This window comes from Notechis scutatus, chromosome 2 (assembly GCF_049901735.1).
Source record: "Notechis scutatus isolate UNSWTSFEM ecotype Mainland chromosome 2, rNotScu1.2, whole genome shotgun sequence".
Taxonomy (NCBI): domain Eukaryota; kingdom Metazoa; phylum Chordata; class Lepidosauria; order Squamata; family Elapidae; genus Notechis; species Notechis scutatus.
Genome location: NC_142010.1, coordinates 134,286,907 through 134,301,422, shown reverse-complemented (window position 1 = coordinate 134,301,422; position 14,516 = coordinate 134,286,907). Strand labels below are relative to the sequence as shown.

The 14,516-nt window shown below is 36.0% G+C and overlaps 1 protein-coding gene and 1 long non-coding RNA gene across 3 annotated transcripts in view; one reads left to right on the top strand and one right to left on the bottom strand.

Moving 5' to 3' along the window:
• LOC148132257 (uncharacterized) overlaps nucleotides 1-14,516 on the top strand; it is a 308,260-nt gene that overhangs the window by 195,095 nt on the left and 98,649 nt on the right. The window lies entirely within an intron of this gene.
• ACVR1B (activin A receptor type 1B) overlaps nucleotides 1-14,516 on the bottom strand; it is a 34,424-nt gene that overhangs the window by 12,815 nt on the left and 7,093 nt on the right. For both annotated transcript variants that reach the window (XM_026679993.2, XM_087956251.1), the window contains exons 2-3: nucleotides 5,694-5,933; nucleotides 1,759-2,007 (exon numbers count right to left, since the gene is read on the bottom strand). In XM_026679993.2, the coding sequence (XP_026535778.1) occupies nucleotides 1,759-2,007; nucleotides 5,694-5,933 (489 nt within the window). The remainder of the gene's footprint in view (nucleotides 1-1,758; nucleotides 2,008-5,693; nucleotides 5,934-14,516) is intronic.

Sequence of the window (14,516 nt, the reverse complement as noted above, 5' to 3'; positions counted from 1 at the left end):
CAGGAGCTGAAGTGAGTAACTCTGTCACATGTACTTAGGTCTCAAATTATCAGCTTTCTGGTTGACAAGCCCATTGTCGTAACTGCTTGGTCACTGCACCCACCCACCCCAATCACTTTATTAGGCATGCCAAATTGAGGGTTTGGAATAAGTATAATCCAAGAATGACTTCCCTAAAACTCCTCTATTGTTGTCCCTCAAGAAACCTTTTTCAAAACAGAAATGATAGTTACAGGAATCTTGTTGACTTATCTAAATTAAATTCAAGAGAAGAATTGATAAAGGAAGTTCATACCTGTCAGCGATTATGCTTGGTGATAAAAAGTTTAAATTGGATAAAAATTATGATTTTGCAAATGAGAAACTTGACTTTGAATTAGATTGATGAATGTGATGTTGCTAAGATGCATAAATTTAATAAAAGTTTATATAGAAGTTGATTAGCTTAAAGATTGTATAATTACATGGACAAAACAGTTTGGATACAATATAGTGCTTGATCAGTAGGGGAAATATATGGAGTCAAGGATTGAAATTACATTGATTGGATGCTGAAAAGAAAAATAAAATCCAGGATTTTTTTATGTTTAATGTTGGATGTTTGGGTCTTTTTCTCTTTTTTTGCATACAAATCATTGTTGTTACTGTTGGACATTTGTTTTTGTTTTTTTGTTTTGTATTTATTCTCATTGATAAAACAATAAATATATACACTGAAAGAAATTATATTGAAATATAATTTGAAAGAGAATTTCTACATGATAATGTATCATTGGTATTTAATACTGGATAAATTGTCAAAGGTATGTTGGAAAATATATGTTGGAAATGCAATCAGTGTGAAAGTACTTTTTATCATTTTTGATAGACTTATAAGAAAGCTAAGAAATATTGGGATCAGATTATGTACTTAAATTCAGATAATTCATAAAATAAATATACAATTGAAATAAGAAATTTTCCTTTCAGGTTTGATGGACAAACTGAAGGAAAACAGAGCTTTGTTTTTATATAAGGTATCAGCAAAACTGTTGCTTGCACAGAGGTGGAAGGGTTTACAAATTCTTACAAAAGAAGAACAAACAGTGAAATTTATAGAACTGAAGGAAATGGCAAAATTAACTGCTTTGATCAAAGAGATGAGTTTATCTAGCTTTGTTTCTCTTTGAAAACCACTTTAGGATTTTTTACTTGAAACTGAAAGCAATAAAAAATTTATTTTGGGATTTTATTATTATAAATGTTGATAATTATAGAAGTACAGTGTATTATGATGAAATTTAGAGTAAAAGATTACCATACTTTATATTTGTAGCTATATCAAAGAAAGCCGCTATTCTCTTCTGTTTTTTTATATTTTTCCTCCTGTATTAGATTTTCTTGACTCTCACGTTTTCTTTCTTAATGTTTTGTTCTTTTGTATTTTCTCATTTATTGAAATGTAATAGTTTTGTAAAAGAATAACATTGTTATTAATTACCTGTAGCTCTGTATGACTTATTTAAAGGAAGCATGAACTGCATGCTTTGGAGACAAATGAATTATTCTGAAGTGTAATTTTAGCTTTTAATATCTTGCAGCTACAGTTTGTGGCAAACACTCCAGTACAAATAAAACATTAGGTAACCATTTAGGTGGAAGTTGTGCAAAAACTCTAGGAGGCATGGATATTCATAGGTTAATAGTACAGATTACCATTTATATATTGAAGTTTATAATAAAAAAGCTGAACATCTTTATTTAATAGACACATTATACCTGAGCCAGAGCCAGAAGTAGACAAATCATAGACTAGATCTTGCAGAGTCTTATCCTTGGATAGACACATCTCACAAGAGGGATCCTCCATGTCCAATCGCTGACGATTGTGGTACACACGTGGATGGTGATTGAAGACAAAAACGTATATAATCATAATGATGAACACAAGAAAGACTGGTCCTGCAATGACAGCCACCAGCTCCACAGGTCCCCAGATTGAAGAAGTTTCATTATCCTTCCAATGTCCTGGAGAGGGAAGACAAGAAAGAAAAGCTTCGCATTCAAACCCAGTATATAGCTAAGGATTTTAAAAAAAAGCAATAGGTCTACATTTAATAGATTTGAAAGTATACAGTTGAAAAGTAAGGGTAAACACTTAAAGAAATTGACACTGGCTTGAAATCTCAGGGATGCATGTGCTTCAGTACAATGAAATCAGAAACATTTATTTTTACTGATTAAAAAAATGGAATTCCCCCATTGCTGTTGCACCAAAAACAGAAAATCGGGATTCATGTTCATAATATGAAATTTCTGTTTAGCATTTCATATAAACAAGTAACTGCAAACAGCAAAGACCAAATAAGCTGAAATAATGTTTTTAGTAGTTTAAAATTTTCTCCCTATCATTTCCCCATGTTGCCGATAAACAGAACATTGTCTCAAAATAAGAAAATACACCTTTCTTCTTTCATGACCCTATATTCCTGTTGAAAGTTAACACTATTATTTCATTACTGAAACTCTAATTCTTCTCACTGCTTTTATTTAATATATATGAAGATATAACTACATATAGTAAAAGCAATGTCTCCCCAAGATTGAGTATCTCTAGTAGGAACATATTTGTCAGTGGAGACTTTTTGTTAATATAGCTTATGGAAACAGAATTAAGCTTACATCAGCTTGAGTATTTAATTCAAAAGACAAAAGACTCCACTATACTTCCAAAGATTATTTAAATAGTATTAAGCATTGCTTTCTATTTTCCATTTCATAATCCCTAACTATTAAGGAATAATCTTGTGAAATGTTTTATTCATTATACAGTATATTAGTAATTTTTGTTAAAGATTTCCGTATATTCTAAATGCAGATTTTTTTTGGAAATCACTCATGCAGTCTAATCTTTAGATAAAAATAAGCATTTTGCAATGAAATGTATTGTCACAAGGGGGAGTCAAACCCTTCCCCAACAATATTTCTTACCTTTTACATATAAAGAGAGACTATCATAGTATTACCATAGAATTTAATTCATAGAATTTAATATTGCAACCTAGCTAATGAATAGGGCTTTTAAAAACCTGCCTGACTGTGATTTTATAATATGATGTAAAGTGACATTTAATTAGAAGTTCAACTGATTATTTCATATAGCTGTACTTTCACCAATTTCTATTAGTTTTGATACAAAATGATACCATAAACAGATGCAGTAATATACTTTTCCAAATAATCCCTTAAACATTAAATACAATTCCAGCTTTTAAAATTCAACCTTCATTGACAAAAATCCAGTTCTAACATCTCAGGCTAATTAGATATTTCCAGAGAATTCAAGGTTTAAAATAAAATATTTTTCTGAAAATTGCACACAAACTCCATCACCAGTTTGTTGACGTCCTGATGCATTCTGATTTCCTCGGGGGAATCCTAGCCTGTAATTGGCGAAGCCAGAGAAGGGATGTCCTAGTGAAAAAGGAGGTGGCCGCAGCTGCTTTAACCACCCAGGCGTTGGCCTGGTGTGTTCTGCGGAAATTTTGTTCCGCCTTTTTGTCCTCCATCTTAAGGGCCTCTGCTATGTCACCTGATATTGCAGAGGGAGAGACCAAGGACACCAAAGGTTTGTCCAGAGAGGGAAGTTGAAGTGACTTGGAGAGGAGAGAAGCCATATTGAAAAATTTTTATCATTGCCCCCCAGAGTGGGGAAGGATCCAGGTTGTGCCCATTATCTCTGAACTATGTCCAAAAATAACTAGGGACAAGGAATATCCTGTTGGAGAATTGTAGGCTCAGAAAAAACCCTGCTGTTGGGTTCCTGAGTATCAGGTGAAGCAGTTGGTATAGTGGGTGGAGGATCAATTTGGGCAGTGGTCCTAGTCTTGTGGAGGAAGGATTTAAACAGTCCTGGGCTAAACAGACCTGTGAATGGGGTGGATCAGGTGCCATGTCCTCATCTGATGAGAACCCCTGCTCCCCCTGAATTACCTTCTCCCTCCCAGATGCCCTGCTTCTGATGGAGTGGGCTGGAGAAGCCTCCCTCTGGTGCCTGGAAAAATCCATGGAGCCCTGGTATTATACTGGCTGCAATGGCTGGGGATCAGATCTTGGGGAAGAAGACTGGCTCCTCTCCCTCAGGGAGGAGCCTACCCCATGAGAAATGGCCTGAGCAATAAGGGCCTTAAGATCCTCTGATAATTCAGGGCCACCCTATCTGCTGGGTGCATCCCTGCTGCAGTTGGAGTAAAAGTAGCCTCAGGTGTTCCAGTCCTGTCTCTGATCTGCAAATCTTCAGGACAAGGAAGCATGCAATCAAAAGGAAATCTCTACGTTTGGATTTCCTCAGCAGGAGGGATAAATTCCTGCTCCCTCCCTCCCTCTGGTGACCAAGCCCTGCAGGCAACTCCTGTGCTAAAGGCTGCTGAGGGAGGGGGCTAACAGACCGTGGCTGGTGGGAGGGGCTATACCTTTCCTGGTTTGCTTGCTTCTGAGCTCTGGAGGACTGCTTTTCCAATGCTCTTGCCTCCTTTCTTCTGCTCGTGTGGGTTTTGTGAAATAAAGAGCCTTTGCCTTTATCTTATTAGCAGCCTCCTTACTTGCAGACCTGGCCTTCCTGGGACTCTGCTTGGATCGCTTTGCACTCATGAACTCCATGCTGCCTTGGTCAGCCATGCTGCTAATGCCCAGTTTGCAGGGAGGAGAACTCTCTCAATCATCCAATCCTGCTGCACCAAGGGGAATTCCAGGCCTGGAAGCCTTCTCTGGGCTGTAGCAGTGGCGGCCCTACCAGTCTCCTGGATAGCCTGCACAACTCGTCATGCTGCCAAAATGGCTACCACCTGTCCCAAAAATCAGCTGGATACCTTGAAAACGAAAGCGGCTGCTCTGAAGCTACCCGGTTAAGCCTGGGAGCTCTATGACACGCTGGGGGCAATCACAGCTTCAGTGCCCCCCTGTGGGTGGGGGATGGTTTTGGGGCTCCCCCTTGACTGCCTGGGCTGTTAGGCCTTCAATTGGTAGTTCAGGGGGGCTGCGAAAAATGGAGCAGGCAGAAGTTCCAATTGCTGCCTGTTTACGGTGATTTGGATACTTTGTTGGAGTTTTTTACAAACCTTTGGGAGAATCCACACTTTAAACTGCTGCTTCTGCTGAAATTGTTGGAGCCAACCTTTGCCGTGTCTCTATAGGGGAAAGACTGAGTCGTGACTGGGGCTAGGGGGCTTCCTGCCCCGACAGGAAGAGGTGTGGCAAAGATTGATGACTCAGTCTCTGGGCAGAAAGGCAGATTCAACCCCTATGTGTGGATTATCCCAAAGGCATGCTGGAGAATAAATTGGCTCTGGACCCTATCAGCTGCTTTGTAAGCCCTTGAAGAATTAGTTTTATCACCAAATCTAGGGCTCAGAAATTGGGGTTGAGACCATACACTGCTTATGTTGACTTGTGATTGATGGCTTGTTTTTACAATGGCTTTTATTTTTATTTTTTTCTTCTTAATTAATTAAATTTATATGCATTCTTTTAACACTGTTAGTGGACCCCAATGCATTTGAGATGGGAAGCTATTTAAATTGAAGAAATAAATAATAATTAAATAATTACCAGGACATATTGTGGCTGATATAACTACAGCATAAAAATAATCAGACTTGCTTTAATTGCCTATAAAGACTGACATAATATTCTCATATTCAATCTACTGTACTTACCACTGGGTACCATAAGATCGATTTTGTTACAGTAGTCAAAGTAGCAACAATGTGTGTTGCGTACAGCTTCTGAACTAAGGCAGAAAAATGGTTTTCCAGCAGGAATCAACTTTACTTCAGGAATACATGTCCGGGTGTGATGCTTCATTCCATTCACATTTGTTATTGAGACCATACAGGCACCATCTGTTTCGCATGTGGCATTGGCTTGATTGCAGTCAGAGCACAAACACAATAAAGCTGAATAAAGAGAAAAATAATTCTGTGTGACAAACTACTTACAAGAAGGATTAATTGGAATTGTATTACCTTTGAAATGAAACTATATATTATTTCAAGGTTTAATAGAGCCATTAACAGTTTAAAGTAATACAAATGACATTTGCAAAATATTTTGAACAAAATTAGGTCAATATTATATGAACAATGTTTTTATTCCACAGGCTTCCTCTCTGTGAGAAGCCTATAGAACAAATAATCAATGTCTATTCGCTGTAGTTCTGATGTTTAAATGTCCTAGAATAAGACAAACTCATTTCTCTTATGCACACCTGCTTTCTACAGAATGCAGATTCATATTTCAAGGTTATTCCGTCCACTCAGTTTTGAAGGAAACCTGTCTCTGATATTAGAAGTACCAAGTAGGTACTTAATTTCTTTACACTTGAACTATAAAGCAAAATATTTTTGAATAACTCAAAGATATTCCATCTATTGCAACGAAGGACCATCAGTATTAAAAATCCTGTTAGACAAAGGCCAGTAATACATCTGCCTTAGCAATGTTTCTGTTCCATCTGACTTTTTAAAGATTGAAAGCATCAAGTCTATCGATGCAGTTCTGTTTGTGGCAAGTGAGCTGAATTTTAATAGGATTAAAGAAAATCTACTGAAATGAACATGCAAAATAATTTCCACTGAACTTGTCTTGAAAAGAGAAGGTTCAAACATTGGCATGAATATCAATAACCAATCAGGATTCAAACTGAATATCTGAAATGAAAGATTCAGCAACTAGTTCCTCACCATCTAGAAAAACAAAGTTATCCAAGGCAACCATCAATTCTCTAGAATAAAAATAAGTCTTCTTTTTAAAATGATGGCTATATGCAGACAAATTAATATATTTTAATAATTAATTTGCAAATACATAAAATATTTAAACAAAATAAACAAATGCAGCGGTATTTTCTTCCCTCTCTCTATTTTACTGGGGCCAAAGAACAAAGAAAAATGCTGTAGATTCAAGCTTGTTTTGTGAGGTGGCAAAAAGAAACCAAGAGCTATCCAATCCTGAAATAATGCAAATTCCAGCCAGTTTAGCCTTTAGCTTTGTCACAACTATCTGTAATTTATACTTATATATATATATTACAAAGGCTGCACTTAGAAAGGTAAAAAGAGTCAGGTTTCTTGGAGGAAAGATCACCAGGAAATCTTAGTCCTGTAGGCTATCCTGAAAAGTTAAAAAAAATCCTAGAATAAGGCAATGGCAAGGTATTCCCAAACTATTAAAAAAAAAAGAATCTACATATATATGCACATGAAATCACCAGCAGTCAAGATCAGTTCAAGACAGATTTGTTTTGATTTACTATAGATTAACAATCCTTTATGGGAGAAAGAATGGTCACTGCAACTGAAAATTTGGCCTGTCATGAATATACTAGGTAGTTTAGAATAAACCTTATTCTATGAATGTACTGATATTGATGTTGGCTTATCTTACATGACTAAAAATTCATTTGGTTGGGGCCAAATCTGAATGGTTTACTAAAGCACTTACTTCAAGTACTTAAAAATTCTCACTTTCCTCTCTTCTTCTCAAACACCAGTATTCTCCTGTATTTTAGTTTCTTCCAACTGTACTTATATCCTAACTGACCAAATTACGCTTAGTAACAATTTCAAATTGTAGACCACAAAACCACTTTAACCCACAGTTTGAGGTTAACAACAATAATAATTTGCTTGATTCAATGCCATAGCAAATGGTGGTTAGATAAAAACAGGTTATGAAATTGACGTACTAAAGAGAAAACAACATTTATCCTATAGCATGTGGTTTAGAGAAGTGAATGTGATATCTCAACAGTATGAGAAAATTTTCAAATATTAAAATACAATCTATAAAGTTATTTGTAAGGATTACTGTTTTCTAGATAAATATGCAAGTAAATATAACTCAATACATTTATGCATGGGTATTATTATTTACATGTGTCAGCAAATGGTAACAGTTGGCTAACCTTTTCTGGGTTTGGTAGCTAAGTAAGGTCAGGCTTGATTAATACTTCAATAGGAAACTATCAGGAAATACCAAGGTTGTAAGCTAAAACGGAAAGTCTTTAGAAGAAAAATTCAGCAGACGGCATTGACAATTTCCAGGCCATTACTTAGAAAATTACATGAATATATCAATGGAAGGATTAGAAATCAAGCTTGATTCAAGGATATTTTTATTATTTATATCTGTATTTCAATTTAACTTCTGCATACATTAGTAAGATGTAACAGCTATTACAGAGAGCCAGTTTGGATAGTGATCAAGGTACCAAGGTAGAAACCAGCAGACCATGAGCTCTAGTCCTGTATTAAGTCGTGAACCTAGATAATCATCCAGAAGTGATCATCAGTGATTTTCTCTCAGCCCTGGGGAAAAAGGCAATGGCAAACCATTTCTGATAAAACCTTGCCAAGAAAATTGCAGATAACTTGTCCAGGAGGCAACTATGAGTGGAAGACACAAAAAACCCAAAGAAAAGCTCTACAGGTAGTCCTCAACTTACAACAGTTCATAGTGATTATTCAAAATTACAGCAGCACTGTAAAAAGTGACTTATGACTGTTTTTCCAGTTACAACCATTGTGTCGTGTGATCCCTCCCCTTTTGTGACCTTCTGATAAGCAGAAGGGGAGGGACCTTCTGATAAGTCAATGGGGAAGCCAGGTTAACTTCATAAACTTGATATTAACGTAACAAATACAGATTCACTTAACAACTGTGGCAAGAAGGTTGTAAAATGGGATAAAATTCACTTATGTGTTTCACTTAGCAACAAAAATTTTGGACTCAATTGTGGTTGTAAGTCAAGTGCTAGTTGTACAAAAAAACCCACCAGCATGTTATTCCTCTTGTTACAAAATCTCATGTAAATGGAGAACTGAGGGCTACTTGATATATATATATGTATATATGTATATATATATGTGTGTGTGTGTGTGTGTGTGTATGTATGTATGTATGTGTGTATATATATATATATATATATATATATATATGTTTTCTTAAGTTTTCGCGGTACTTACATGTATGGTGTTCGGCTTGGTTCGGTATTTTCCCACATCATTGTACAAAATACAAAATACCGAACCAAGCCAACACCATATATATATATATATATATATATATATATATATATATATATATATATATATATATATATATATATATATATATATATATCCATTCTCCCACCTAAATGATATTGCTACTAGATATCATGATAACTTCCAGCTTTTCTCAAAAACAGAAAATGAATCTGTCTGGTATAAACACTATGTAATGGCAGGAAAAGAAAAAATTAATATGCACAGCAATAATTAATTCCCCCTCTGCCAATGGTTCAATGCCAGAAAAATCAGGCTCGGGAACAAATATTTGCCAATACTGCACATAATTTCAGTTCAAATGTTGTGAAATGTCACTTGCTTTGTACAAGTCAATATCCATTTGCTATGACACTGGAAAACAACTAGATTCTGCTTTTTAATCAACTACAAAGCAGCTATCAAATTTCAGCTTTTGAGCAAAAATAATTCCTCTGTCAAGGTACACAGAAAAAACAATCAAGCTAAATCTAAGCAGTGAGGATAAATTTAGTAATGTCAAGGAAAAAGGTCTGTGAACCTAAGAAACATACTTTCTACAATAGTCAGCAAATTCTGTTTCCCAGAGGGAATAAAGAGCATGTACATACCTGTTGGACAGCTTAATGCAAAAAGTTAGATTTATCTAAACAAAGGAAAAAAATGGTTTCCCATTCCAAACAAGAGAGTGCTATAAATCAAGAAGATCACAAGATTACATCATATCTCTTCACAACATCCTCAATAGAGTTTATTATGGTCTTCTATATACTTTCATGAATTGTAAACACACTCTGTAAGCATCTGTAGTTATGAAGTACTAGTTCATTGCTTCTTTACGGACACTGGTATGCCTTCTACAATTTGCCTTTATATATACTGAAACAGACACATTCTTATAGCATCAAAACAATAATAAAAGAGAGCCATCACATGATTTGAAGCAATAAACACGTTTGCCAAGTTAAGTGTTTTTGGAATGACAATTAAAAGGAAATATTCTAGATACTACAAGAAGCAGTGACATGAAGAAACATACTTCTCACTATTACCACTATAGCAAAAGCTTTAGTGTGAGATTTTTGCAGAAAATTAGCCATCAACACAAGTAATTATTGGCTATGATTATAATAATCTCATCTTTACACCTCCAACTTTGTTTCCCCCTCATATAGCTTTAATATGTTGCAGGAAAATGACTGCATGATCAAATAGCAAATATATTATTCATTAAATGTGGATATTTGTTTATGTAAGCCAATCTACAAACTAAAAGGAAAAGTTAAACATGGTTTCCTATAAAAATAGCTTACAAAAAATAAACATAGGTTAATACATCAACCTTGCTGTCTGCTACAGGCAGATATCCTTTCTGTTTGGGGACTGGGGGAAAAAGGAACTGAACAAATAAAATTTAGTGTTCCAAGATGGAGAGATGCTATGCATTCCAACCACAATACAGGATAAATGTTATTTTATTGTGAAAAAGAATCAGACAGTCCATTTAAGGCTTGGATTGCAATGAGTTATTAAGCTAATCTATTTCTGAAAATAAGTCTGTCAAAAGCTTATGCAAAGAAACTGGATAAAACACAGTAGGCACTTCCCCCAAATTTTTGTTAAGATAAGGAGTATGTTTTTGAGCAGTTTTCCTCTCTTGTTTGGCCATCAAGTTATGCTGACTCAATATTAACTAAGAAATTAATCTTAAAATAAGTTTAAGTGGACCACGAAGATCCAAGCTTTATTTCTCCAGTCCAGTGCAGGAATTCCTTTGTGTGCATGGAAGAAAGGAACTTCTACGCTGGGCTGGAGAAACAAAGTGGGGATCCCAAAGACCCAAGTTCTGCACTTGTACCCCACAAGTGTTCTCTTCTGCACAAGGAGAAAGAACAACTCCTGTGCTAGGCTGGAGAAATAAAGCTCAAATCTCTATGGTCCCAGCAAATCTATGGTCTCAGATCACAAAAACCTGACCCTCCTTTCTCCAGCCCAGCACAGGAGTTCCTCTCCACTCTGCCCCTGCCCCCTGCTGAAGTTCTCTTCCATACACAGAGGGGAACTGTCTGCCCTTGTTTGGCAGCCATCTCTTTTCCTCCATCCACTTAATGACTGCAACTGGGAAAGCCAAGGTTGCTGTTTTTGAGTGAAACGGTCATGTAGGCATGTCACTGAATGACTGCTTTGCTCAACAACCAACTTGCCAGTTCCAATTAGTAGTAAGGCAATGACTACCTACATATCAATGCCAGTTGCATTCCAATAGTACTATTCTGATGGTCCATCTGTGTTGAACTACTTCTGCTTGGTCCCAATCAACTCTTTTGGGGGGAATGTTGTGAAGAAGATGGCAGAATGGCAGATTTAAAGGATCCTGAGTGAAGTAGATTATTTAGATATCTTGCCTGTTTGCAGATCTAGGCAAGGGAAGGAAACTGTACTGGCCACTCTTGTGAGAATAGAATCTGACCAGGGCAAATGTGGGCCTTTGGTCCTACCAGGCTTTCTATAGCATTTGTATACCACTGATCATGCTGTTCTGGACTGCTTATTCCAATCTATGGAAGATTGGATGTTGGAGGCACTGTATTATGGTTTTGTTCTTTCCTAAGCAGGAGGTTGTTGTAAGTAATGGGTGAGGGGAGGGAATGGGATGAGAAGTTACTGGCAATTCCTGTGTGGAGTGTCTCAAAGCTTGGACTTCCTTCTTTCCTATTGGACATCTGTAAGAAAGTGTTGTGAGTTATCATATGTTAATTTGGAGTAAAGCATCTTCAATATGCTGATAATATCCTGTTAAATATCTCCAATGAGGAGATATAATGAAGGTCCCAACTTGGCATTTGGAGGAGTAAGGGACTAGATAGGATAAAAGAAGTTCAGACTGAATTTCAGAAACATAAGTTTATCCTCAAAATATATTAGTTCCAATTTTATTTCTAGATGGGGCTGCATTCTCCCTGAAAGAGCAAGCCTGTGATCTAAAAATTCTTTTGAACTCACAGCTTCAGTATGAACACCAGGTGAAAGCTATGGCCAGAACTTTTGCCTCACTTTATCTAGTATTCCAGCAATAATCTTTCTTGGAATAGGATGCCTTAGCAACTGTCACTCATGTCCTTCTTACCTTGTGCTTAGAGCACTATAATGCACACTACTTGGGACTGTCAACTGCTTGGAAACTTCAATTAGCACAGAATATAGCAGCAGATGATTTAATCTGGGTGATACCTATATAATAGACACCAAATCGTAAGCATCAGCTATCACACGACTTATATGCTCAATTTGGCTTCCACTGTCCTTTCTTCCTTTTGCAACACATATACTCAGCTCATCCTGTTTGATTTGTTGAGGATTTCTACCTCATATGAAGGTGGAGAGTTAAGCATTTAAACAAGCCTACATGAGCTCTCTAGTTCAAAAACATAAAATTCTTTATCTCATTTCTTCCCAATCGAACCATTTTTATAATAAAATGTTATTTAATTGTGTCCAATTCTTGGAGACTGTCTGAACAGCCCCTGAAGTTTCTTGCCAAGATTTTTCCGAAGTTATTTGCCACTGACTCCTTCCTAGGTTGAGAGAAAGTAATTGGCAAAGGTCATCCAGTTGGATTCGTGCCTAATTTATGGTCTCCTGGTTTCTAGCCTGATGCCTTAACCACTATTCCAAACTGACTCTCCAGTCATATTTTGCTATTGGCAAATGACACAATCTAAGTAACCATAGTAAAGCTCAGAAGCCAAACAATGCTGGCTATACTTGGATCAGACTTCTTGTAAAGTTGTTTGGTAATTTGAAAAACTTATTGATTGGAAGAAAGTAATGGCAAACCACTTACAAAACACCTCCCAGGAACTGCATGGATGCAATCATTAAGAGTCAAATTAGATTTGAAAGTATCTTTTAGATTATGGTTAATTCTGCAAATTTCATTAGAAAAAAATTACCAGCTTCAATATTGCTTGGTTGGCTTAACAAATTTAAGAAATATTTTAGAAAAGAGATTAAGAATTTCCTAATATTTTGTTTTAAATTATATATAAAATGTGAATGTGTGTGAAAAAATATTCACATTTGGAAATAAACAAAAAAGGTAGACTAACATGAAACAATAGAAAGCTTAAGAGACACAAAAATGTGATTTCTGGAAGTCCATGAATATAGTTAGTTATAAGGATCAAAAGCAGTAGAAACTACTGATTGCAACAGTATTACAGATTCAGACTATAGTGTAGAAGTGTTTCTTCCACGGAAGAGGAATAAAACCCAAGCTGTTCCTTTTAACTAGAAATGGTAAAGTTAAATATTTTCTGATGGCTCCATCTTAGTGACTAAGAAAACTATCCTAGTCTAGATTTAATACTGAAAATAAGGTGGGGCACAAATGCAACTCAAAATACCACTAATAATTAACCAGAGCTTTGCCTAGTAGCCAATGACTGGGAAACAGTATACACTTATCAGTTCTGAAAAATTTAGTCTACAATTTGGAGGGGGGAAAATACATCACCATAATCCACATTTAGGGGTAGGTTAACCACTATATCCCCATCAAGTACAAAAAGTCTTCCACATGGAAACAGCTGCTTAGTAATAAAAGGAATGTAAGATATGTATACTTCAAATATAATATGTACACTTGAAATATAATTCTATAGGTAGGATTGATATCCTTTTCCTATTATTTTCATCTTATTATTTTCATCTTTCATCTTACTTTTCCTCAGAGTCAAAATTATACAGTATTTTGCAGATGCCAAATTAAAAACAATACAAGTAGTCCTCAACTTACAACAGTTCATTTAGTGACCGTTCAAAGTTACAACAGCACTGAAAAAAGTGACATGGCTGTCTTTCACATTTACAACCATTGCAGCATCTCCATGGTCATGTGATTTACATTCGGTAGCTTGGCAACTGACTCACATTTATGACAGTTGCAGTGTCTCGGGGTCATGAGATCCCCTTTTGTGAGCTTCTGATAAGCAAAATCAATGGGGAAGCCAGATTCACTTAACAACCATGATACTAACTTAACTACAGATTCACTTAACAACTATGGCAAGAAAGGTCGTAAAATAAGGCAAAATTGACTTAACCAGTGTTTCACTTAGCAACAAATGTTGGGCTCAATTGTGTTATTAATCGAGGACTACATGTAGACTTTCTAGAGCAGTCTTCCCATAACCTAATGATCCCGAAGCACCATGAACTCCACTTCCAATAATTAACATGCATCAAATGTACCACAGAATGGAAAGTTTGCTCTGTATTCCAAAACAATTTTTGTTATATATTTGCCTACCACAATGTATCTGGATTTTTAACAGAAAGCAAGGTGTTAAGCCTCCACAGAAGATAAGTGCATGAATTGGGCTTCTGCGCTGGTAAAAAGCATTGGTAAGGATAATGAAAGCACCATCTTTCACCCAGGAAGAATGATCAGTA